The sequence below is a fragment of the Urocitellus parryii genome, chromosome X, assembly GCF_045843805.1.
Source record: "Urocitellus parryii isolate mUroPar1 chromosome X, mUroPar1.hap1, whole genome shotgun sequence".
Classification (NCBI taxonomy): domain Eukaryota; kingdom Metazoa; phylum Chordata; class Mammalia; order Rodentia; family Sciuridae; genus Urocitellus; species Urocitellus parryii.
The window spans coordinates 123175262-123202518 of record NC_135547.1 but is presented as its reverse complement, the minus strand read 5'-3'; the positions used below and the strand labels follow the sequence as shown (position 1 = coordinate 123202518).

The following is a 27257-nucleotide window of genomic DNA, read 5'->3' as shown; positions in this document are numbered from 1 at the left end:
CTTTTGCCTTAGTTTTTTCTACACTGAAAGGTAAGAATCATATTGCTAAAGAAGTTCAAACTTTCCATAAACTACATGTTAGGTTGTCCAGCCCACTATGCCAGGGAGACTAAAGAAACATGAACTGTCCATCAAGTAGCCCTTACTGCAATGCACAGGGCCTGACACTGACTAGGACCCCAATAAATATGTGAGCAAACAAGAAAGGAAAGATCAAAGAAAGAGGGAAAGAGGAGGAGGAAGGAAAGGAAAGGAAAGGAAAGGAAAGGAAAGGAAAGGAAAGGAAAGGAAAGGAAAGGAAAGGAAAGGAAAGGAAAGGAAAGGAAAGGAAGGAAAGAAATATAAAGTTATTGTGAATTTTCTTCTATCACAGAGCACAGGAAGAAAAAAATCAATGTATACCTCAAGACAGACCTTCATATCCATAAGTCCAGTATCTTCATTAAGATTTATACACTTCTTCATTGACTTCTTTCATTGAATAAGAAGAGATGGAAAAAACAGACTGGGAAAACACATGCATTTCTAGAATATGGTGCTGAGCTATGGTGAACATAAAATATTAAGAATTAAGCAGTGCCATTTTGTCTTCAGTAGGAATGGTGATCAAGAAAACATCATGAAGTATGAGTAGGAGGACTATGTGATAGAAACACAGGGACATTAACTCATTCTGTGTTGAGACCTTGGATAAATTTGCTTTTTCACTCTGGGACTGAGTTTTTCAGCTGTAAAATGTGACTGTTGGTTCATATTAGTGGCTCTCCATTAGATAGCCTGGAAACTTGCTGCAAGTGTCCATGCCCATGCCATAGCCCAGGCATTGGTACTGCCAAAGTTTGCAAATGTGCAGCTCAACTTGTGAACCACCAATCCAGGTGACCTCTAAATCTCACCACCCTAAGTATGGTCCTCAGACAAGCAGCATGAGCAACACTGGGGGCCACTTAAATAATTTTTGCATTTCAGTGCCAGGCACATTTATTAAAAGTTATGCATGTGTGTGTTCAGAAAGCATGAAAAAATACCATCACACCTGCTTCATGCAGGGGGCTGAGTGGAAATAGATTGGGGAAAAAAATGCAGCCCGAGATGCAGACAATTTTATGAGATTCTGATCAAAGATCATTTTTCCTTTGTAGAACAGAGTAGACCCCCTAAAGAGCAGTTGCCAAGTTTCTCTTCAAAGTCAGCAGCACCTGTGTGGTTATTAAAAACACCTGCGTCCAGGTGGCAATTTGTATCTGACATCTCACCTGGAAACACATCATTTCCAGGTTCCTTCTCTGTTCCTCACACTAAATGACAGCTTCTTTGTCCACAGCTCCCTCCAGGAAATAATAGGTGGATTGGCTGAGAAGTGTTTGACCTCCTCTGAAGTTATCTGTTGTAATGCTCATCACCTCCTTAAGCCTACAGAATAGATTTTGGCTCTGAAAAACAAAGCCAGAAACAGTGTCAAACTGCTGAAACTATAGCTAGAACCCAACAGATGAACATTAATGCAAGATGCCATTCTGATCCTTGTATATGATGCCCAAGAAGGCAGGATGAGCCTCATATTTTAGGCTAATAATGTTTAATTAGGACTTTTTAAAATAATGGTTCATTTGAAGGAGGAATTTGCTTGTATCTGAATATCTAGGGAGAAGTAATATGGGCAAAAACTCATATAATTTTCAATTCAATTTCTAGATATTATGTGGCAGTCAATGTGCCATCCTGCTCTTGTCCTCTCAGTCCCTACATTTCAGTAGGGCTTTCCATAGTCAGTATCTACAGTCCTTTGCCTGAGGGCTTTGACTGTATGCCCCTAGCTCTGCCCTCAGCACAGAAGGCAGAAGTCCTGGGATCAGCTCCCAGGTTGAAGCTGTCAGGCAGTGATGGAAATGATATATATACCCCAGTTTCCTCATTTGAGGGATAAATTCATTTGGAGATGCATGTTCCATGCAAGCTCTGGGAGGTCCCCAGCAGTGTGAAACTCCAGTTGCCCATGATAACTTAATACATGCCTGATAATTATCTTCTGCCCTGATTCACTCCCTCACTCCTCTACCAGTGCTGTCTGTACTTACAGAATAACCTACTTCAGTTGGAATCCTTGCCTTGGTGTCTGCTTGTGGGGAAATCCATACTAAGATACATTTTACATTCTATTTTCTTTAAGATATTTGCAGGTATAGAATTCATATCTTACATCCCTTCCTTTTGATTTTGGTAAGAACTTTGAAGAAATCATCTTATTGCCTGGCTCAGGAGACTCTTTTGACATATGACACTGCCAAGGAGTAAGGAGATCAAAACAAAAACAACAGAAAAGATTGACATAACAGCAGCAGAGCCCACTGGAAAAGAGTCTTGGTTTCCAAGCTGGTTCTACAAATTTAGCTATGTGACCTTGAGCAAGCCACTTAATTGCTCTATCAGTTTTTTGACCTTCCAAACTAGGGGACTAATAGTCTCCAAATAATAGAGTTGTGGATGTTCAATAAGATAATGTATATAAAGTGTTTAAGACAATGCCTGTCATGATTAGTTATGAAACAGCTCAGTGTTCTGATTGTTTACTGACCAAGAGTTCTGAATCCATGGGGATGCCTCCAATGGTAAAACAAGGGACCCAACTAAACATGGCTTGCACTGATAATATGATACAAAGCAAGAATCTGCAGTAAGAATCTTATCCAGCCCTACTTCTCACCAGAATTAAGGCATATATATGCCCATAAAATTGAATCAAGTTTAAAATGAAGACAAATGTCTTTCTCTATAGTCTTCATTTTATTCCTAACACTAGGTCACAGGTGTATCAGAGAGCTATTTCTGTGTAAGAAATGATCCCAGTAAGCCTCAGTAGCTTGGTTTGTGCTTCTAACTTTAGTTCCACTCATTCGCACATCTAGGGTTGGCTGATATCTACTAGGGTCCACTGAATGGCTGTACTTCAAACTAGAGACCTGCAAGTTGACTGGGTAGCTCTGTTCTATCTGTTCCTCATCCTCCGTGGGCCACTCAACTAACTGGCAAAAAGTCTTCCCATGTCCACAATAGAGGCTCAAGTATCTTAAAGCCTAGGCTTGGAACTGGAACATTGCAATTTCTGCCCTTATATCATGTGTTCAAGCAAGTAACACAGCCAAGTCCAAAGCCAAGGTGTGAAGCCAGGGGCTCTGACCACCATGAAGCCAAGGGTGTGGATGTGGGAGAAGGAGGAGGGAACCAATCATTCCTTCTACTGTAATAAGTTGTCAGAACAAAGAGCATGCATCAGTAACCAAAAGAATTCTCTGAGCTCATATGTCATCCCTCTTTTTGCCATTGGTTTCTGCACTGGTCACTGTATTTCAATATCATTTGGGGTTCCATCTAAGCATGCTGTTACAAATGACCAGGAGAGATCACTTGTCAAATGGCTGAGCTGCACAGGACTTGGTGACCTTCCAGCTCTACCATCCCATGATATACAGTTTGTGGAAGAAAACCTGGCAGAGTAAGAAAACCTAAACAAAAGTGAGATAACCCGTCATTATGAACCTGAACCCTTGATCCAGCGTTGATTTCCCAATTAAATTCTTAATCCCTCCAACTCAGGTATCACCGACGTGTCCGGTCCCCAAAATATACCTCAACAACCATGAAGTGAACTGAGTCTGGGGAAAGTTTCTGGGGGAACTGAGACTGCGGAGGACGCGCCTGTCGTGCTGGAGGCGGGTCCCAGCCAGATGTGCGCGCCCGCCCCGCCCTCCCTCGCTCACCCCGCGGGCTTCACCCGCAGAGGAACCGGGGCTGCCCAGCCACTAGCAGCAGCGAGCGCCCTCCCCGATCGCTACAGCACCCGGGAGCCACGGGAACAGCCGAGGCCCCGAACCTCCGAAGAGAGAGGAGGCAGCGGTCCCGCTGCGTACGGGTCCCAGCAGACGCCTTCCGAGGGGCGCAGGAGGAAGGAGGGACGACCCTGCCTACATGCAGCCGTCCTGGGGCCTCGCGCTCCCGCTGCTGCTCCCCTGGGTGGCAGGTGGATTAGGGAACGCGGCCAGGTGAGTATCTGGTTGCCCCCTCCTGAACGTCCTCTTTGCAGCTCCTTCTCTGTGACCCATCCCTCCAGGAACCCCCACGTTTGTGGGTGTCTATGCGACGGGATGTAAACAGGATGTCAGGCCTGGGACACCCACGGGCTTTCTTTCCTCCTCGTGCCCCTTTGGTGGAGCTTTGCATCCAGTTGCCTTTCAATCAACTGAGCCCTACCTGGCTGCAAGGGTCCCTGGGGCGGGTTACAGGAGGAGGGAGGCTTTGCACACAGTCCCGTCGGTGTTTGCGGGCACGGTGGTCTGCAGACGTCTACAGTAGCAGCAGGTGTGTGAGTGTCTCCATGTGTGTGGCTGAGTGGGTTCTACCTGCGCAGTTTTGTGTTTTCCACTGTGTCCGAAGGGCACTAACTGGTCGACAGTCGATAGTTTTGCTGGGGAAGGAGGGAAAGAGACTAAGCCTTCCCTGTTCTTGCAGGTAGCCTGCCATGTTGCTGGGCTCCTCTCTTGGATGGCTTCTGATTAGTGTTGATGAACTGGAAAGAAAAGAGATGGTTGTCAGATGACAACTATTCTCATTCTTGCTACAGCAATCAGGATCTGAAGCTACTTCCTTACTGCCCATAGAATTTCTGAGCCTTGAAATTTATTTTTCCAGAGATCTGCAAAACCTCTTAGCAAATGCTCTTACATATGTAGACCAGGTACTGTTCTAAGTTAGCACTTTAGAACTATGAATTCACCAAATGCCCATAACTACTTTGGTAGAGGAGAAAAATGAGGCACAGAGACGTCCAGTAACTTGTTCAAAGAGGCACAACCAGTAAGTGATAGATCCCATATGCAAACTTGGACAGTGTGGCCCACCATCCCCGCTCTTCATCAATGCAGTAAGGTGGGCAGCCTTCTAGAAAAGACATAGGACAAAGGTTTCCTAGTTCTCTGGCTGTAAACTCTTGCTTTCTTCTTAGGTGTCTGCTAACATAAGTTTTCTCCACCTTTTGGTTTGGGCTAGATAATTATTTGTTGAGGCTTGGGGTAGCAGTTTTCCTGGGCTTTATAGGATGTTTAGCAGCATCCCTGACCTTTACCCACTGGATGCCTGTAACAACCCTGACACCCACCATCAAGCTGTGACAAGGAAAAAAAAACCTCTCCGGATATGGTTCAAAGTCCCCTGAGGGGTAGGATCTCCCCCAGCTGAGTGAGATATTTCAGTGCTGATTTCTGGTTAGAACAGGATAAGAGTTTTGGTTTGGCTCAGGCTTCTTAGAGGTGAGCCTGATTGACTTTGTTTGACTTACAGGAAAAAATCTTTCATCAGAGTCAGTCTTGGTATTAAGGGATTTTGAAGTTCAAACGGAACAAACCTCAAACCAGGTTCTTAGAATGTATGGTCGCAAGTTTCAATTTTCTTCCCATGATAAAAATGTAAGCAGATGCAATTTGCTCGTGATCACATTTTCCTTGAATGTTGGAGGTTCTTGTCTTGCTGGAAAGCCCACTTAAGAAAAACCAAGCGCTCTTGGAGATGAGATAATAGTTCTTTAGAGACAGGCAAAACAACTGCCAGAAGCTTCACTTTCAAAGTTCCACTAAATTAAATTAAAAGGCAAAAAGACCCCAATAAACCAAAAAAAAAAAAAATCCATGTCAGGATTCTGCAGTTCTGCAGTTTTCAAGATGTGAAGCGTGGTTTCTTTACAGTATTGGGTTCATGAGCTGGTGTATTTGTTATATGCTGAACATGCTCTGTAATGTCAAGTGGTTGCTCTTTGGAAACTGCTGAGGGACCATATTTAATTAACTCCAGACTTCACCTCAAGGACAAGACATGTACAGAGAAGGCAAGGCACCCATTACTACAAAGTACACATACTAGTTATTTCCCAATATTTCACAATTGACTGGGACAGATTTCTAACATAAGCATGAATTTATTTATTTATTTATTTAACCAATGCTTTTAATTGACACACTATACCTGAAAAATCATATGCTTCTTAAATGGAGCTAGTTTTGGGAAACAAATAACATTCATCAAATGAATAACTCATTCACTGTATGCATTTACCTGCTCTTAAGTATCAGAATTTGACTTGCCTTATACTTTTTTATTCTCTTTGGTATTTAGGCTATTTAGATGCTCTGGACCTGCTGATACAGCAAATATGATAGTCAGGAGATCCAGGTGACTATTGAGTACCTGAAATATGGCCAGCCCAAGTTGAGATGTGCTATAAGTGTAAAATACACATTAGATTTTCAGGACTTAGTATGGAAAAAAGGAATAGGAAATATCTCACTAATCATTTTACATTGAGTACATTTTGAAATGTAATGTTGTGAATATGCTGCATTGGATAAAAAAAGTTACTAAAATAAATTTCACTTATTTTACATTTTTTAAAAAGTGTCTACTAGAAAAAAATTGCATGCCATGTAGTTATTACATTTCTAGTCGACAATGCTGATCTAGAATATTTATTAACCTGAGTTTCATTTCTAGCACTCCTGATCCAGACACTGCAAATTTTTTTGCCTTGGGCACATAAGATAAATGGTGTTAACTTTGATGTTCTTTTTTCCAAATTTTTATTATTAAACAAATAATGTGTTTCATTATGTCATATTCATATATGAGATATTTTGATCATTTCTACCCCCTATTACCTAACCTTACACCCAACCCCCTACCTGATCCCCTTCCTCTTTGCTAATTTTACTTTGTATTCTTGAGATGAAGTAAACAACTCTTTACTTGCAACATATTTCTGTGATACATTTTTTCTCTATTGAATTCAAATAAAATTCATGTGAGAGATGAGGGAACATCTGGGTTCATGCTAAGGGGCCATGTTCACAGAGAGAGGCCTGCTTACTGCAAACAACACACTACATGAGGAATCAGTTCTTCTCAGAGCCCTGTTAGGGAAGTGCCATCATGACAATTACCACAAACTTCATGGCTTAAAACAACACAAGTTTATTGTCTTATAGTTCTGGAAGTCAAAAGTCTAAATAAGTCTTATGGGGCTAAAATTAAGGCATTGGCAGGAGTGGTTCCTTCTGGAGTCTGCAGGGGAGAATCTGTTTCTCATTTCTTTCAGCTTCTAGAGTCTGCCAACAATCCTTGGCTTGTGACCACATTGCTCTAATCTCTTCTTCCTTTGTCACCTTGTCTTCTCTCTGAATCTTCTTTGTCCTCCTCTAAGAGGAACCTCTGATATAATCTAGGATAATCAAGCCCACCTGATATAATCTAGGATAATCTCCCCATCTCAAAATTCTTACCTCAATCACATCTGCAAAGTCCCTTTTGTCATATAAAGTAAAATTCACAGATCCCAGGGATTAGGTCTTGGACATCTTTTTCAGTGGAGGGGGCATGATTCAGCCTTCCACAGGAAGTCTGAGCTATGAATCTGTCACTCCCATTTTTATGGGCTATATTTCATCTTTTAATACAATTTTAGTGATTTTTTAATTATTGTCATGTCATTCATCTCTATATTCTTACAACCAGAATTTGTAGATATATACCCCCCAAAATCATAAGTATATCATCTGGTCTCCCTAAATCAGATTGGCATTCAATAGATATTGAGACCCTATGGTAATCCTTTTCAATATTATTTCAATCAATTATTTCAGCAAACCAAAGAATTAGGTATTGTATCCATTTGACAAGCAAAGGGACAGAGAAACTTGAAGAAAGTAGGTGATTTCTTACAAACTGCATTTGATTTGGTTTTATACTCTAAGACCAGTCAGTGATGTTCCAATATTAAATTTATTTCCTCAAAAAAAAAGAATACAGAAAAGCAGGCATTTTTGCAAAGTGCTTGCTCACACATCATCACTAGTGATCCTGCTTCACTTGATGCTAGTCCGTTATAATCAATGGACTCGTGTAGAGTATGTTCCCCCTCTTAACACCACCACCTTCCTCTCTAAGTTTGTATTCTCCCCGAAACAGACTGTGTTGTTAATTTGTGAGGTTGTTAATTAGGAAGTTCTGATATGGAAGAGGGGAAATGTGACAGAAAAATATAAAAATAAGTTACCATTGGATATGGGGCTGTTCACCTGTAATGCCAGCTACTGAGGAGGCTGAGGCAGGAGGATTGCAAGTTGAAGGACAGTCTATGTAACTTAGTGAGACCTTGTCTCAAAATACAAATTAGAAAGGGCTGGGGATATAGCTCAGTGTACGTATATGCCCCTTGGATTTGATCCTCAATGCCATAAAACAAATTTTTTTTATTAAGTTACCATTATGACTTAATCCTGCTAGGGAACAGTTGGACATGAGCCTCAGTTATCCCTTCTGAAGACATGGGAGCTAGGGTACTTATACTCCTATCAGTTATTAATTGAGGGCTTTGGGGAGGGGGTTCTACACTTTCAGCCTACTATGTACACAAGGCAGAGCAGGCTCTCACCAATGGAGAAGCTCTTGGTTATCAAGAAATGAGATTGGCCATATACCACAATGCACCCATTTTTCACGGACCTGGTGAGACAGGGAATTACCTCTGAGGAACTCTTACTCCTAGTGACAATTTCTAGAACATAAACTCCTTTGGGGACAGTGGAAACAGGACATGCAGTTGTCCTAAGGTGATATGGACTAAATTATGTCCCCCAATCCATATGTTGAATCCCCTAATTCCAAGTACCTCAAAATGTGACTGTATCTGGAGATGGGGTCCCCAATGGGGTAAGTTAAAATAAAGCTATTATGGGGGGCCCTTCTCGAATATGACTAAAACCTTATAAGAAGAGGGGATTATGACAGAGACACACACACAGGATGAACCATGTGAGGAAACAGGAAGAAGACAGCATTCTCAAGTCAAGGAAAGAGGTCTCAGAAGGAACCAACCCTGCCTACACAATAATGCTGTGAATTCCAGCCTCCAGGATTGAGAAAATAGATTTCTGTTATTGAAGCAACCAAGTCTGTGGTACTTTGCTATGGCAGACCTAGCAAGCAAAAGCAAGTTCAAAAAAGATAGACACTTCATGGAGCCAAAGAATCAAATTTCACTCACCTAATCTTGATTTTGAGTTGCATGCAAACTGAAAAACTGGGCCTCATAAATCACTCAACATTGGTGTTTTGAATCAGGAAATGTAAAAAGAAGAGGAATAGAGAGCTTATAGTAGCTAGTGAGTGTAATAATGATGCTTCTTAATTCTTCAAAATTGATTGTGATAGAAAATCCACAGAACCTTGGCTTAAACAAGATAGACATGTATTTGTCTCACACATAGGAGTGGCAGTAGGACTGGTATGGCATCCAGGAAGTCTGCTGCCATCTTAGTGCTCCATCAAAAGGCTCTCCCCTCCTGGCCTAAGTTGGTTTCTTGAGCTCCAGAAATCATGTTCATATTCTGGCCCAAAAGAGGAAATATAAAGAACATTGCTCCTCTTATTACAACCATATCCTAGAAATTGCACATGGCACATCTGCTTATATCCCATTGGCCCAAACTTAGTTCCATGGTCATGACTCACAAAGTAAATGCAACCTTTATTCTGAGTGGCTATATAATAGGGTTCTCAGTAAGACAAAAAGGGAGAATAGATATTGGGATACCACTCACAATGTTGAGTGTAAATTACAGATCACATGTCGTATGTGTAAGTTTCACATCACATTTTTAATTTTACAGATAAGTAAACTGGATTTCAAGAGCAATATTGGTTATGTTGATTTGCCAAGGATTTCATAGTGAATAACTAGCATATCTAAAGGCTATGGTTATCTTCCCAGAATATTTAAATCACTTTCCATCAAATATAGTAATTTGTATAGAGGGATCAGTTATACTTCCAGTTTCATCAATTACCTTACCAGGTCAGTTATCAGTTTCAAACAACTCTAAATCTTCAGGTTTAAAATTATGAAAAAGAAATATTCTAAAATGTGTTGAAATTGATTCAGTCCAATTCATCAACACTAACAGAGCAGCTGACATGTCCCAACATTCTCCTGAATGCCAGAGAGATGTATCTATTTGCCTCCCCCACTAGACAACTTTGTAGGGCCAGAAAAATGTCTTTTGTTTTTAGGTGGAAGAGTCAGTATGGAGCATTATAACTCCAGCTTCTAGCCCAGTACCTGGCACATAGTAGGTGTTGAAAAAAATATGATGGGTAAATGAATGACTAAAGAAAGGAGATGAAGAAGAGGCAAATAATGTTATTTATATAGGAATAATGAATGGATTATTTCAAAGGAATGAATGTGTGTTGTACATATTTATCTGCATATATAAAACATTCATAAAACACTTATAGAATACAAGGAAGAGACAAATTGAGTCTGTCTGCAAGAGTCAGGAAAACTTGAAGATAGGGCATGACATTTAAACTATCTTTATGGATACATGTAAGTCCACAGGTATAAAATGTGGGAGGGGGAAAAAGCAAGTAATATAGTGCCTAACTGGTAGTAGGTTTTGCATAGGAATAAATGAATGGGTGGATGGATACATCCCTGCAAAAATAATGAAGAAGGAAGGCATCATCCCAAGAAACAGAGTAGACTGCCCACACAAGCCCAGTGGTCATGAGCCCAGGGGCTGTCAGAGGCAAAGAAAACAGACTGGAACCAGGCTGTGAGGAGCCTGGTATATCAAACCAAAGAGCTTTGACTTCATTCTGAGAGTAACAGGAAGCAAATTAGGCCATTGTGTTCTTTAAAGCTAGCACAAAATTCATGCACAAAATTATGACACAATAGCACAGAATTATCATTAAGGTAATAAACCATAGTTTAGTTTAATTGGTAGCATTTTGTCTTTCCTAATGCTCATAATGATAGCATGCTCATAATCCACAGTGTTTCAGATTCAATAAATACAAATGTAAAATCAAAACTCAAAATACTGAAGCAGGGCTTGGGATGTAGCTCAGTGAAAGAGCATTTACCTAGCATGTGCTAGGTTCTGGGTTCAATCCCCAGCACTGCAAAAAATAAAATAAAATACCAAAACTGCAAATATCTTTACAAAGATCATCATCTCACTCTTCAGTATTCCCTTTGCTTGGTTTCTGGGCACTGCATATATTAGTTATCTATGAGTATGCTATAGAATAATTCAAAACTTTGTAGCTTAAAACAATAGTCACTGTCTCACATAGTTTCTGTGGGTGAGGAATTCAGAAGCAGCTTAGCTGAACAGAGATCAGGAATTTCTTAATAGGTTTTATTTTATTTAAAGCAGTTTTAGGCTCAGAGCAAAAGGGCTTGGTGTTTTTTACAAGATTTCAGTCAAGCTGTTGACCAATGCTACAGTCATCTGAAGGCTTGACTCTGGCTGGAGGATCTGCTTCCAAGATGGCACACTCTCCTGGCTGTTGGCAGGAGGCCTCTGCTCCTTTCCATGTGGTTTCTCCATAGGGCTGCTTGAGTATCTTCACAAAATAATAACCGACTTCTCCTGTAGTATCTAATTCAAAAGGAGAAGAAGGAAGAAGCTGCAGTGCCTTTTGTGTCCTGATCCCAGAAGTTACCCTCCATTACTCCTACAGAACTCTGTTAGAAGCTGGTTGCTAAGTAGAGATCCACATGAGGGGAGGTAAATTAAGCCTTCATCTTTTGAAAGGAAAAGTATCAGAGAATCTACCACCCCACACATTCTAGTTTCCATCCTATTCTGGTTACTCTTTCCCAGTCTCTTTTCCCAGCTTCCCTTCTTCTATCAGATTTAAAGTGTTGGATTTCCAGAGTTCTGGCTCTGAACCTGTTTTCTTCCTTAATTACAGTCTCTCCAAGTGATTGTTCTAGTCCTTAAATTTTCAATGTCATTTATGTGTAGATGACTTCAAAGTGAGAGTCTCAAAGCCTAGCATCCTTCTGCTACATTCCTGACATATGCATTCTGATGGTTCACTGAGTTGAAGACATCCAAGACAGAACTCTTGATCATCACTCCAGAATTCACCTCTTCTTTCCATCATGAAACAAACAGCATTCAAACTGGCTCATACCAAAAAATCTCTGGCATCTTTTCTGACAAGTGGAACACTTCTTCCCTCTTTCAATCTGGCACTATAACAAACCACGTCTCAAATCCATCTTATTCTCTCCCACGGCCTGCCACCACCCAGGCATACCACCATCATCTCCCACTAGAACCACCATAATAGTTTCCTTTTGTTTCTTCTTTTGTCCCTTCAAGTCCACACCCCAAAGTGTTTCTCTTAAAACTTAAATCATACCATTAGCCCTCTTCATAAACATTTCAATGACTTGTCACCAGATTAAGAATAAAATCCATTCTACTTAAAATAGCATAAAAAGGATCCTGATTGATCCAGACTTTGCCTACTTCCCCAGCTCCATCTCGTATCATTCCCCCACAGTGAATTAATGAGGAATGAGTGAGAAAGAAGAAGAAGAAATGCCTTATTTTCTTTTTCTCGCTCCCCACTCCCCCATCAATATTCCCTTTACCTCCTAAATAAACCACTTGCACTCAAATCCTTATCTCATGGTCTTCTTTTGGATGAGTCCAAACTATAGTACTCCCCGTCCCCAATCTCCATCTAACTCCTGAGCTTGGAAGTCAAGTGAGAGAAATAGAAGCAATGACAAGTTCCAAGTTTTGCCTGAGATTTACTACTATCCCTGCCAGTCATGTCATGGGAAATTTGAAGACACATCAACATCCACTGGAATACCAGAGCTTGGTAGCCTGGACCAGATTTTATTGGACTCTTGTTCTTAAACTTCTACACATCTGGGAAGGTGAGGTGACTTGGGGTATCCCTGGGCCTTTTGGAGTTGGGCTCTGTCTCTTAAATATCAATGAGAACCTGAAATTAATTTTAACTGCTTGGGTACAATGAATTTGCCATATTGGGAGCTATTATTTAAAAATCAAGAAAAACAACAATAGCAAAAACCTCATGGCTGGACCTTGTTATCCCTATTTGAAAAAAAAAAAACTTTTATTTTATTTGTATGGCAATATTTAAATGTATTTAAACATCAGCAAAAGAGGTTTAACTTTTCAATTTGTCTTGGAGGCTATCATGAAGTTTCCTGGAACCTAACCATAAACAAGCATATTAAGAATTCTGGCACAGTATATTTTTGCAGAAAATAAGGAATCCTATGCAGAAACACTATACTACTTACACAATCCCTGGAATTTTTTTAAATTAACTTCAGCTGTAGAGACAGTGATTTTCTGATTAATTTGATCAATGTAGACAGCAAGCTGTATAATGCATTAAAGGAACTCTAGACAACACTCAGCATTTAGCTCAGACTCCCAAAGCTCAGGGTCTCCTTTCCATACAGACCTGGTTAGCTACGTTGACACTTCTGTGACTGAAGACTGGGTTCTCTGGGTCTTACATTTGCTAAATATTGTCTAGGAAGAGACATCTGATAAAGAGAAAGGAAAGGAAGGAAGGAAGAAAGGATGGAAGGAAGGAAGGAAAGAAGGGAAGGAGGGAAGGAAGAAAAGAAAGACTGGTCAGCCCATCCAGGCCTCCCAAGGTAGCAGAGGATGTTGGTGGGATTGATTCAGTCCAAGGTCAGACTTTCTCTTTCTGGATTAAAAATATTTTTTGTCAATGAATTCATTTTATCAGGTTCCATGGTACAGGGTCAATCAAACCAAAAGTTTACCAGATATATATTAAATTCCAATGATTGATATTTATGCCTTAACCATTCATCTTTGGTATTACAGGTCTAATTTTATACATTTTTAAAAAATGCATGCCTCACAAACATAGAACCAAATGCAATTCATATTAACAGTTTTTTAAGTTATTTTTGTACAAGAGGATTCACATACAAAGAGAACATGATGTATACTTGACTTTAGGAAAAGAAATGACTTTTGTAATCCTCCTTTGTTGATCAGGACAGGTTACTACATCAAACCACTTCAAAATCTCAGAGACTGAATTCAGTAAAAGCTTATTTCTTTGCCTGTCTTATGATATAAGGCATGTTTAGAGAGCCTCTGCTGCATGCCTTCACATGGTGCCAGCCTCCATCTTTCTTGGGGCACCATCTTCTTCCAGGTCCCAAAACTCTACTTTATTCAATGGGCTGATGAGGAAGAATCATAGTGAGGATCCCAGGAGAGCTTTCTGAATCAGGAGCAGAGGTAGCCCACATCCTATCCACCCACATTTCACTGACCAAAATTAGTTACATGGCCACCACTGACTGGCAAGAAGCTGGGAAATGTAGTATAGTTTTGAGCCCAGGAGACATAGATATTGATTTGGTAAGCACTTAATCTTCTCTTCTACATCTGTTACTTGCAGCATATGAAATCCAGATTTGGGGTCATCTTTTAACCTAGAAAAGTGGAAATTTCATTATCCATAATATTTACAACCAGGTATTAAAATGGAAGATTATTGAATCAATGATGGGAAAGCTAGCAAGTGCAAAGGGCAGGTCAGAGATGAACTTGAAAAAATTATCTGAATAATTTCAAACATTCACTTGGTATGTATAATGCATTAAAGGAACTCTAGGCAATACTCAGCATTTAACTCAGACTCCAAAGCTCAGGGTCTCCTTTCCACACAGACCTGGTCAGCTATGTTGACACTCTGTGACTGAAGACTGTGTAGAAATAAAGTTAAAGCTTTTTTTCTAAGCAACTTGAAAATTTTTTACAAGGTAATGTGTGCTCTGCTATTATTGCCAATACTATGTTTGCTTGTGCTGGATTCCTTCCTCTCCTTGGATCATATTGTTTCAACTTAAAAATAAAAAAACTTTAATAATTAATTTTCTTTTCATGTATAATTTAGAATAGCTGCATATGTGCATTTTGAGAAACTTCCAGTGTAAAACATAAATCTGGATTATTGGTGTACTAGATCAATTTCCTCTAGCATCTACAAATCAGCAAATTAATGATTAGCAATTAATTCTATCTACTAATGATTTTCCCCCATGAAACTCTTTTTCCATCTTCATGACCAAATGTATAATTTGATTATTGAAACAATAAAATTCCAGTTGTGACTGGCCCTTTAAAGCTATCTCTCAAAACTGGGTGAATACATGGACCTCACAACCATTAATTAAAAGGCATGTTATTCATTTAGGACTCGTGTTCTTCTGATGTTTTTTTTTTTTTTTTCCTACACTGCTGGTTTAAGCTGCTTGATTTCCTTTAGGAAATATGCACAGAACATGTTGCTGCATCCACAGAGCAGCCAGAGGCAGAACTGGTGTTGCCTGACTTGTGTAGTTGTTTAAATATCAGAATCCATTTTACAGTTCTCAATCATGAGTTGAGTTGATTTTTAAACAACTAGCATTTGCATTTTTCCAATAAATGAGAGTAAGGCTAGATTTGATGACAAATTTCTGATGCCTTCCAACTGAGCTGTAATATTAAATTGTATTTGTGACTGGAGAAGGAATTCCTTGTAGTGAATAAGAAATATTACTTTATTCACAAGTTTTTAATGGCCCAAGTGTTAGTCATTAATGTCTTGGAGTTTTATAAGTGACATTTTGTACAATGTCAAAAACGATGACTTGGGAGAAATAAATACACCTCAGATTTCTTGGTTTCACCTTTTCACCTGAAGGCAGGCATGTGAAAGTAATAAAGCTCAAAAGAAAGAGGATTTCTCTGGAGAGCTGTGGTAATGTGCAAATGGTATACGAATTTCATCTTCTGGTAACTTTCTCCTTTTAGTTAACCCCAGGCAGTATTCTTTGCAATTCAAACTAATTAACATTGACTGGTACATATGAAATAAGTTTGGCCACCTATACCAGAGACTCTGGGCTGGTTTCTAATTAGGCTTTTTAAAAATATCATATTTCAACAAATTTCAATTTGTTTTTGTGTGACTTCACAAGTAACCATTTCGGAAATCTTGTTGGAGCTTATTGAGCTCACTCTAATTCTATGGAAGCTGTTGCCTATATTGCAAAATCCTTGATATTTCTAGCTGCTTGAAATCCTTCTATAACTCTCTGGAAACTTGAAGATGGACAAAATTATTCCTGTGCACACGCCTTTTCTTTCTGGCTCCTGCTTATCTTTCTGGCTCTTCTCCATCCCACCATTCCTCTAGCTTCCCTTCCCACTCCTCTGCTCCAAACATATATCACTGTCTATGCTCACATTTTCAGGCCACCAATTCCTCATGTTCTGAGTGACTGCATCTTTATCACAGGTTTCTCACCATATAGCCTCCTCCAATGTCACCTAAGTAGGTTCCACCAGTCACCAAAGTTCATATCAGACACTATTTCACTCAGAAAATTTATTACAAACCCATCCCAACCTAATAATTCCTGCTTTTTTACCTATCTTCTGAAAAATTCACACCTTTGGTAGAGTTCGTATGTCGGAGCATAATTACCTGTTTTATACATCTTTGCCCCTAGAATATACATTCTTTGTGGGCAAGGGCTGTTTTACATGTTCTAGTTAGCTTTTTCGCTGCTGTGACTAAAAGATCTGACCAGCACAATTGTAGAGGAGGAAAAATTGATTTGATGGCTCACAGTTTCAGAGGTCTCAGTCCATAGACAGCAGACTCCATTCCTCAGGCCTCGGGGTGAGGCAAGACATCATGGCAGAGAGTGTGGCAGAGGGAAGCAGCTCACATGATGATCAGAAAGCAGAGAGAGTCTCCATTCACTATACACAAAAATATATACTCCATAGCCACATCCCCAGTGCCTACCTCCTTCAGCCACACCCTACCTACCTCCAGTTACCACTCAGTTAATCTCATCAGGGGATTAATTCACTGATTGGTTAAGACTCTCACAACCCAATCATTTCTCCTCTAAACCTTCTTGCATTGCCTTACACATGAGCTTTTGGGGGACACCTCACATCCAAACCATAACAATACACAACCTAATAGTCTCAGTGTCTAGTACAGTAACTTAGATGTATAATTGCCTAATATGCTTTGGGTACAAAAAAGGATAGCTGGCCAGATGGATAGTGTGGTAAAATTTGTTCTCTTCTAGCTTTTGATACTGATGAAATACTTAGTCTTTCTTGGCCTAGTTTCTTCATGTGTAAGTAGTTATGTTATAGCTGAATAATATCTAAGGTCACTTTCCTTAAAGTGAAATTATGTGGTACTCTCCTCTTACAGTGAAAATTGGTTCCTATAGACATTTTTAAAAACCTAAATCACATGGAAACCATGACATCCATGAGAATGTGCCTCATAGGTAAGGAGTATTATTGACCAAAGGCCCCTAATTACACTGCTCTTGGAAATCCCTCACCACTTTTAAGTGGGGCTACAAATCCTACAGGATGCTCCCACCAATGTCAGAGTATGTCAAAAATACTACAGCAGGCCCTTCTGTGGGAAATGTGGCTCTTCTCTGAAGTCAACACATCTACTAATACTGATCCTACTAGTAGTACTAATAAAAGCAATCAGTTAGGGAGCATTTACTGTTTTAGTCATTGTTCAAAGCCCTTTACATATATTAAATCATTTCATTGCCACAAGTACCCTTAATGTAAATGTTTTTGTTATCCCCATTTAGAAATGAGATAGCTAAGGCACAGATAGATGATGTAACTTGCTGAAAGTCACAGAGTTAATATATGTAGAGCCATAATTCAAGCCCAGGAAGTAAACTGTAGTCTTAACCATCATGTTACATAGTTTCTCAACATCCAGAGTTGCTCCTCAACTCTTTCTAGAAACAATCCCCTCATTTTCCTTTCCTGGCACTGTACTAACTTGGTGTTCCTCTGAGCATTGCCTAGGTCTCTTTCTGGACCATCCTTTTCCTTGACCCACCTCTTATATGCTGATTTCCTTATGTCTGTGCCCTAAGCCTCCTCTTATATTACATCCACTCCTTTACCTGCAAATGATTCCCAATTTGAGTCCTGCTTCCTAGACTTCTATCCCAAATATCAAGCTTTCTACTCAATGTCTTATCTGCCTAATAAGCACTCAAAATCAACATGTGCCAAAGACAACTCAGCATTTACCCTATTTGCCAATATGTTCCTGCATCCATAGTCCTCATTCCAGAAATGTCTCATGCCATTTACCTGATGGTTTGTTCTTCTCATACTTCACATCCAACTGATGTTCCATGAGTTCAGAGATCGTATTCCCCTCTTAGTTGATGATGAACCTCTGGAAGTTAGCTCAGTGCCTGATACATTGTAGATATTCAATAATAATTGTTGGATGAATGAATGACCCTAATCCCTTACCAAGTATTTTGGTTCTACCGGGAATCCATCCATTTCTCCCTACCTCCACCTCCCCTACTCCAGTCCAAGCAACCAGATTCTATCTTTTGAAACAACTAGTATACTCACTTCCATTTTTTCCTCCCTCCAGTCTATTTTCCAGACTCCTGCCATGATGTTTTTCTAAAGGAAAATCTTATCAAATAACCTTGCTATTTATAACCCTTCAGAGCTGTGCCATTAGTATATAAGCCCCATGACTTTAATTTGACTCACAAGACCCTCTATGACATAGCTGCTGCCCACCTCTTTCAGATCATCCCCTACCAGCTCTCTCTTTTTGCTCCAGTCCTCTGGTTTTCTATGGATTCTTCAAGCATAAGCCTGACATCCCTTATATCTTAGTCTACAGTCATTCTGTTCTCTCTGCTAATAATATTCTTTCTTTTACTCCATGTGGTTGACTTCTGTTCACCTTAAGTCTCATTTAAAAGTTGCACTCTCAAGGAGAACACCTCAGACCCCTATAATGGATTATGGTTCCTTACTTTAAGCTTCTGTATTAGACTATGTCTAGTGACATTATTACTCCTACTCCTTTGCCTAAAAGTTCATAAGTCAGGGACCCTGTGTTCCAAGTTCACCTCTGTATCCCCAGAACCTAGCACAATGATCAATATATATCAATGCCCATTAAGGATTACAGTGGCTTTTTTGACATCAGGAAATAGGTAAGGCCCTTCCTATTGGTACTGTACAGCATATTGCTTGCAAGCCTGCAGTTAAGAAGTTGAGAGGTAATCTCTAAGATTTTGTTGCTAGATTATAATCTAATTAACTGCATCCCACATTTCTTATAAGAAATATGGAATAAAAATCACATAGGCAAAATTTTCTCCTATACAACTTTCTTGTTTCCCATGTTTTCTTTTTAAATCCATCTCAAATGTCACCTCCATATGACACCTTCCTCCTCTTTCCCAGATAGATAGTTCCTCCATTCATTCTGCTCCCCAAACATTACCTTTGTGTTATTAAAATAAGAAGTGAAAATGGGTTTCACTGCATTATTAAGGTTTATTACAGACAAGTGTAATTAAGAAATGGACTCTCTGAGTACTCAATTTGTGGATGGGTTTCTTGCAGAATAAGAAAACGTTACATTACCTTGTTCATCAAGGTATGGGATAGTTGGTTTTACCAACTAATTTCAATCTCGTGTTCTAATCTTAAAGCCATTAAGTCAAGTAATCCAATCAAAAATTGGCAAAAGACCTGAATGGACATTTCTTCCAAGAAAACATACAACGGCCCTTAAACACAAGAAAGATGCTCCATTCATTAGCCATCAAAAGAAAATGCAAATCAAAATCACAAGATACCCCTTCTCATAAGGATGGTTATAACTTTAAAAAATAAATAGTAAGTACTGTAGAGTATATGGAGAAATTAAAACTCTCTTACACTGCTGGTACAATATGAAATGATACAATCATCTTGAAAAGCAGTCTGAGAGTTCCACAGATATTAAATATACAATTACCATATGTCTTTGTTCAAGTTGCTACAATAAATTGCCATAGACTGTGTGGATTATAAACAACATAAATAAATTTCTCACAGTTCTGGAGGCTGGAGGTTCAAGATCAGAGTGCCAGCATGGTCAGGTTGGGGTGAGGGCTCTCTCCAAGGTTGTAGACTTCTCAAGCTAGCTAGCCATTATTGCTTCTTCTAAGGACACTAATACCATTCATGAGGCTCTACCCTAATTAGACCCCAAAGGTCTAATTAGATCCCAAAGGCCCCACCTCCAAGCACCATCACATTAGGATTAGGGTTTCAACATATGGAATTCTGGAGACACAAATTTTCAGTCCATTGTACCATATGTCTCAGCAATTCCTCTCTTAAGTGTATAACCAAGACAAATGAAATCTATTTCCACAGAAAAATGTATACCTACGCTCATAGAGACATTACTCATAATGGCCAAAGCTGGAAACCACCCAAATATCCATCAACTGACAATTGATAAGCAATATATGTTATTTCTATTCAGTGGGATATTATTTAGCAATAAAAGGAGCAAATTCTTATTATGTACTACAACACAAACTTTCCAAGTTCCCTTCAAAACATGCTTCATTAAAGAAATTAAGCACAAAAAAACCACATGTTGCATGATTCTGCTTATCTGAAATGTTCAAAATAGAAAAATCCAGAGATAAAAAGTAGATTTTTGGTTACCAAGGGGTGGCAGGAAGGGGGAATTATAATTGGTTCTTGTTGAAGTAATGTAAATGTTCTGGAATTAAATAGTACTGGTGGATGTATTACATAGTAAGAATACTAAAATTCACTGAAGCATACATTTTCAAATGGCAAATTTTATATCCCAATTTTTTAAATGGTAAAATGAAAAAAATCTTAAGGACTTCATTGTACTTAGACTAGTACTCATTTACTCAGCTCACATTCCTTGGTTCTTCTTTGGACATAGTTATCTGCAGATTGTAGGTCAAGATTGTAGTGTCCCTTGTAGAATTGTAATACACAGATTAGATTGTGACAGATGGCTGCATTATTTCTCAGTCAAAGCTGTTTGGCAGGGTTGGGGGATAGAGCTCAGTGACAGAATACTTACCTGGCATGGTGCAAGGCCTTGTGTTCTATCCCCACCACTGAAAAAAAATAAAATAAAGCAACTCTTTCTAAAAGCATTGTAATGATACCTACTATGGTGCCCTATATTGTAGTGCACAACACCACAAACATAAGAGAGCAAGCCTAGCTCCCTTTCTCATCGCTACATTCCATGTGCCTAAGTCAATGCTTAGAAAAAAGCAAATATTTAATGGGTGTTTATTTTAAAGTAAGAGTACTTTCTGGAAGAAAAATTTACCTTCCAGGTAATATTTGGCAATGTTTGGAGACATCTTTGGTTGTCAAAACTGGAGGGTATATGCTATTGACACCTATAGATAGAGACCAGGGATGCTGCTTAATGTCCTACAATGCACAGGACAGCTCCCAACAATGAAGAATTATCTGGCCCAAAATAACAGTCATGTAAAATGTTGAGAAACTGTATGCTAAGTGGTTGAGTGAATGATTTATGTATGAGTTCCATTTAAAAACTTTTAAAAGTTCCATTTAAAAAGAAGTAAATAATAAAGTCAACTTTATAATTGGTTCTGTCAGTTAATAAAATATCCCAAACCATATCTTTGTAGCTCTTAACTGAGAAACTAAGTTCGTAGGAAAAGCAGACTATGAGGGAATTCTATAAGCTTGTTTAACTGTCTGACCATGACTAAGATATTATTAACTGGCATAAAAGTCCTGTCATAGACACTAGAAAGGCAATATGTCAATCAATGGAAGGGAAACTGATGTGATACAGCAATTTGTATACGGGGTAAAAGGGGGAGTTCATAATCCACGTGAATCAAACCGTGTAATATGATGTATTAAGAACTATGTAATGTTATGAATGACCAATAAAAAAAAAGAGTTTCAGATTATGCAAACATTTGAAGGTAACTAATATAAAAGATAGTATAATCCATAATCAAAATTACTTTGGCAGGATTGAATGCAAGTGTAAAATTCACAAGATAAAGTTTAGCAGGGTTAAAAATAGCAAAATATCTATTTTTCTGTTGTAGGATGAGGATGATTATTCCTAGAAGGTTCTCTGGTGATGGTTTAGTTGACTGAAAATTTCATTTGATTCAACATGGCTCATCCAGATGTGGCTTCTAAGAGAACCAACATGTTCCAAAGTAGTATAAAAAGGAGAATTGGGTCCAGATTATGGAGAGTTACTAGGCTCAGGAGAGTCGGCTCTGTCACTCATGTGGTGAAATGTTTTGATAAGCTAACTCAGCCTCTAAGAATACAATGAGACTTAGGAGTTTAGAAACCACAGGGAGACTGGCTCTAATTAGCCCTAATCAAGAAACCTGTCTGTTTATGTCTTGTCGGGTGCTGACACTAAATTAGAAATCTGGAGTGACAAAGGCAGTTCCTAGTGAGGTGGGAAAAAGAGAAGATTTGGGCACAGGAAGCAAGGCAAGGGAAAGGCGACACATTTATCTTCTGCATAGGAGGGTGACAGGAGAGCACAAGTTGGTAGTTTAAAAAAGCAGGAAAATTGACCTCGTTCAAGAAAAGGAGCCTCAGTCTTTTTTGCATTTCCCCCTCTATCAAGGCTATGAAGGAATGGACAGTTACACTAGTACTGAGCTGCCAGTACCAGGGCCAACTCTAGAGCCAGCCAACCTGGGTTTAAATCCTGGATGACCACTTAACAGCTATGGGAATTTGAGTGTGTTGTTAAAACCTTTTTGTGTCCCAGATTTTTTCCATGCATCAAATGGAGTTAATAGTAGCTGGCTCATGGGGTTGACAAAAAAAAAAAAAAAAAAGTCCTGTCATAGAAAGCACATGGTAAAATGTACATTCCTTATCTGAGTAAAGAACCCAGGAAACATTTTACAGTGTTTTTAATATTTCTGAGAAATATCAAATATAGCCAGCCCTCCACAAAATATGTAATGGAAGTCTTCTTTTCTAGTCTTGATACCAACCTTGCCCAATGCCAAGACAGTTAAATAGGTAAGTGTGCAAGGAACTTCCTCACTGGTTACACTACCAGGGGACAGGGAGCTCACTCTTTCAGGGCTCTAAATCAGGGGTCAGAAACTACAATCTGCAGACCAAGGCAGAGTGGCCCCATTTTTATACAACTCATGCGCTAAGACCAGTTTTCATATTTTAAATGGTTGATGATGAATCAAAAGAATACTATGTATGTATGACACATGAAAACCATGTTAAATTTGGACATCAGTGTCCATAAATGAAATGTTATTGGAACAGTTATGCCCATCTGTTTACTGTTGCCTATAGCTGCTTTTCCTCCTGGACAGGGACTTCAAGGCCCACAAAACCTAAAATATTGACCATCTGGCCAATAAACAGTAAACGTTTGATGACTTCTCCTCCATAGTTAAAGAGTTTAGCAAATTGTACTTCCAGGAGACCATGTGGGATGAGAACAAACCCTCGGCTGGAGTCCCCAACAGCTGGCTCTACTGGGGATCTACTCAAATGAGCAGGAGTTTCTGCCTCTGTAACATGAGAGGGCTTGATGGAAAAATCTCTAGCTCTTAACTGTCCATAGTGTGCAGTGATTCCAGTCTGTTCAGGAGTTCCCAGGTGGCCAATGAGGTAAAAGTGCAGAGCTCTCGAATGCACTAAAGCCACACAGCTAGTGAGTCACATTATCACACTCCGCACTGAAACAGCCCCAGAACTGGATAGCCACTGTGCCCATACAGAACAAATTTGAGATGTGGCACTCTACCAGGTTAAAAAATACACATTTTTGGGTCACTCTACCAAGTTCAAAAACATACATTTTGGGTCATTTTCATGTACCCTAGCTTTAAAGATTATGTAACGCTGGGGAAGAAGGAAACAGACAAAACTATTAGAGAAGGATGATAGCAGAGGCTGCCAACCCCAAAATTCAGGTTTTCAAAGTGGAATTTAGCACTTCCTCATGTCTGTTGAAATGAACCAGGTTCTTGACATTTCTCCAGTTCCTTTAGGAGCAGGGAAGAGTTTCTGTTGCCCTTTCTGGTTTTTCAATACTAACATGTGGCTCTTTATCCACAGTCCAAGGGATCATGGGTTGTCAACATTGGCACGCCAGCCTGGGGTCTGTCACTATGGAACTAAACTGGCCTGCTGCTATGGCTGGAGAAGGAACAGCCAAGGAGTCTGTGAAGGTAAATTTTATAAAATCTCAGCTTACACTACACTCAGATCAGTATCCTTAGGTTTTTAATCTGTGATACCACAGGCTGACACAAAATTGCCAGTGAATTCCCCAGGGTAGGAACATGGATAACTACCAATACTCAAAGTCCCCAGTGAGATCTCTTCCCATCTGGGATGTGGCCAATATTGTCACACTAGACATGTTTATCTTAGGAGACTCTCTGGTCAATTATTTTTGCTACTATCTTAGTAAGTATAACTGAGTTGTTTATTTCTGTTTTAGTTTTGTTTAATGTGGAGAAACTGAGATGGGCAAAAACAGGCCAATTGATTTCTTCTTCTAATTACAAATTTTTCCAACTGATTTCTAATGAAATAAATTTTTTAAATATTAATTACTCAATCAGTAGGTTTTAGCCACAGAAAAGTAAACCCTTTACCTTATAGACTTGCTACTTACATTTTTAAATTTTATAAGGCTAGTTTCTAAACAACTGCAATAAATACATACATATATGCAACAATTCTAAGTATTTTTCTGATACTCTTATACAAATTGAAAACTAAACCATAATTTGCCTCACACATTGTTTCAAAGACAACATGTTAGGAACTCTGAGAGAAGCCTTTGATAATTTCAAGAGGTTTGGGGAAGACAGAGACAATCACAGAGTTTTGTCTTGTTCTGTATTTTACATGACTTGCCACAAAGACTATGAGTTGCAGTATAGAGGGATCAAATCTATATACCTCCTAGCTAACTTTCTAAACAGGGATGCAGGGTAAGAATCTGGTCTTACCATCCCTGAGCAGGTGGAAAATGCCTGAGCCTCAGTCCTTCATCTGCTAAGTGGGATAATAACATGGCTGTATGCCTGGTAAAAGCATTAAAATGTTAGCTATTTTTAGGAATAACAATGCTACCTTCTTCTTGCTGGTCTGTCCATGCACCAATCTCCTTCTCTCTAGCTGTTGCAAAAATATATAGATTGACTATAGGTGAGGGAAGGACTTGATAATATCTATCCATGAAACAATGGAGGACAATGATAGTGCTCCCACATGTTCTATATTATATAAAACCTTCCATCATCGTGGTTCCCATGGGAAGAGATGGCAAGAGCATGAAAATGCTAGAAAAATGATCATCATTGCCTACTCAGAAAAAGGAAGCTAGAACATACTGTGGGACATGTGTCAATTAAAAGGGTGGATAGATCCTCACTTTGGTTGGTTTATATTGTCATGATCAAGGATATTGTGAACTAGACTAACATGGGTGATCTTGGGCAAGGTAGGTAAGCTCACTATGGCTTCATTTTCTCCTCTGCAACATAGAGAGAGTAGTACCTGCCTCAGAGGATACAAAGAGTAAGCATTAAAAGGTTTGCTTATTACCTGGTACACATGGAATATACCTCATAAATTACTATCGACTTCTGTCTATTAAAGTACCCATGATGAGAAGATTAAATGCAGCTTTATTCTTTTTCTAGACACAACATAACACATTTTTATTTGAAGTCAGTCAGGTGGAAAGGGCAAAAACCATGTGACACACGTGATTTGGAATCTTTCTTACAGTTGCATGAACCTCAGAACTTACTGCCATAAAACTTGTAAGACACAGCACGTCAGTGGTAAATAAATTAGAGAAAGCTTTGGCATTCTGGAAGGGCTTTGCTTTAACTGGTTCAGAGCAGTTTGTCCACAATGTGCACAGATAATCACATTCTCAATGCTTTAGTGGACTCTATACCACAGGAATGAAAGAATTTAAACCACGGTGTGCAAAGATCAAGCACAGAAGATTTAAGCAAAATGTTCAACATACAAATATTGCAAGCTGAAAAAATTGTTGGTACCTTAACTGCCCCAGTCAAATGTCTGAGTTTTAAATTGCCATGATTTCTTTCTATTTTTTATAGTTGTAGAAGGACAACATGCCTTTATTTTATTTAATTTTTTTATGTGGTGCTGAGAATCAAACCCAGTGCCTCACACATGCTAGGCAAGTGCTCTGCTGCTGAGCTACAGCCCAAGCCCAGCAATGATATTTTTACCTAAAAAATCTGTATCATATTTTTTTCCAATTTGCATGGTTCCTCTTGCTGGTAAAGCTGTATGCTCCTAGAAGCACAAAATAACAAAGGAAGTTAGTCCTTCATTGATGGGTTTCTAATTTCTAAGCCAGAGTTTGGGCTGCACAGTTAAAAGAGCACACATCAATCTGCCCAAAGAAGCAGGGTCAGACCCTAGTCCCAATCTGCACAGGCCTTCTCCTCCATCTATTTGTTTTCCCTTTGTTTCTCTTAAACCCTATCTCCATGCATGCTGGAGCTTCCCAGCTCTTGGCCTCTGGCCTGTCTAAATCTGCTCCCAGGGGAGGGTCTGAGATCAACTACATATCATTAACCTTAAAATATATGTCACTGTGGAGAGATGGAATAAAGAGTTGTTCATAAACAAATCCCTAATGAAAAGCTGCAGATGGAGGAGTTTTGGGGAGAACTGAACAAGAGAGTTTCACTTTGTATAAAGCATGCTTCAATTTCTGGCCATTTCAGACATAAACTAAGTTTCCCTTTGCTGTGTGGATTGGCTGTTCAAATCACAAATCCACAGTTACTGTAAATTGAAAACATCTTTCTGAAGCTTTGACCTTAGAGCAAGGGTATTATTCACCATTCCTCCTATGTGCTATTTGGCATTTGTCCTGGACTTTCCTGTCTGGATCACATTGGAAATCAGTTTCCAGGGAACAATCAGAGGTCTTCAGGGCTTAAAAAAATAAAAGATTTATTTTTCTAACATCTGAACTTAAAGCTGCATCACCAAGTACATATCCATAACAAAATAGACACTGAAAATTAAAACCTATCTCTTTTGACTGTAAAAGTAGAAAAACTTTGCTGGGGAAGCATTGTTCCCCTATCTTCTCAATTATTTGTTCAAGGCCATAAAATGTTCTCCATTAAAAGGTCTACACCTATGACTTCATTCGTTATTCAAAAATATTTGCATGTGTAGCATGTTCACAACACTATATCAAATGCTGTAGGAGAAACAACAATGAATGATTATTAAGTCCCTGTCCTGAAGGCACTTAAAAATCAAGTAATAGACAGAAATTAAGGACAAAGTCAAATAATGCCTAATTTTTTAATAAAACAAAGACAAATGAATTGCACAGGTGATGCCTGCCAAACTTCCAAGGAGTTCTCAAAG

The 27257-nt window shown here is 39.2% G+C and overlaps 1 protein-coding gene across 1 annotated transcript in view; it reads left to right on the top strand.

The window, feature by feature from the left end:
- Window positions 1-3800: 3800 nt before the first annotated feature.
- Window positions 3801-27257, top strand: part of Egfl6 (EGF like domain multiple 6) — a 60147-nt gene continuing 36690 nt past the window's right edge. Inside the window, exons 1-2 of the mRNA XM_026395170.2 lie at window positions 3801-4040; window positions 23925-24037. Coding sequence (XP_026250955.1) covers window positions 3967-4040; window positions 23925-24037 — 187 coding nt within the window. The 5' untranslated portion in view covers window positions 3801-3966. The remainder of the gene's footprint in view (window positions 4041-23924; window positions 24038-27257) is intronic.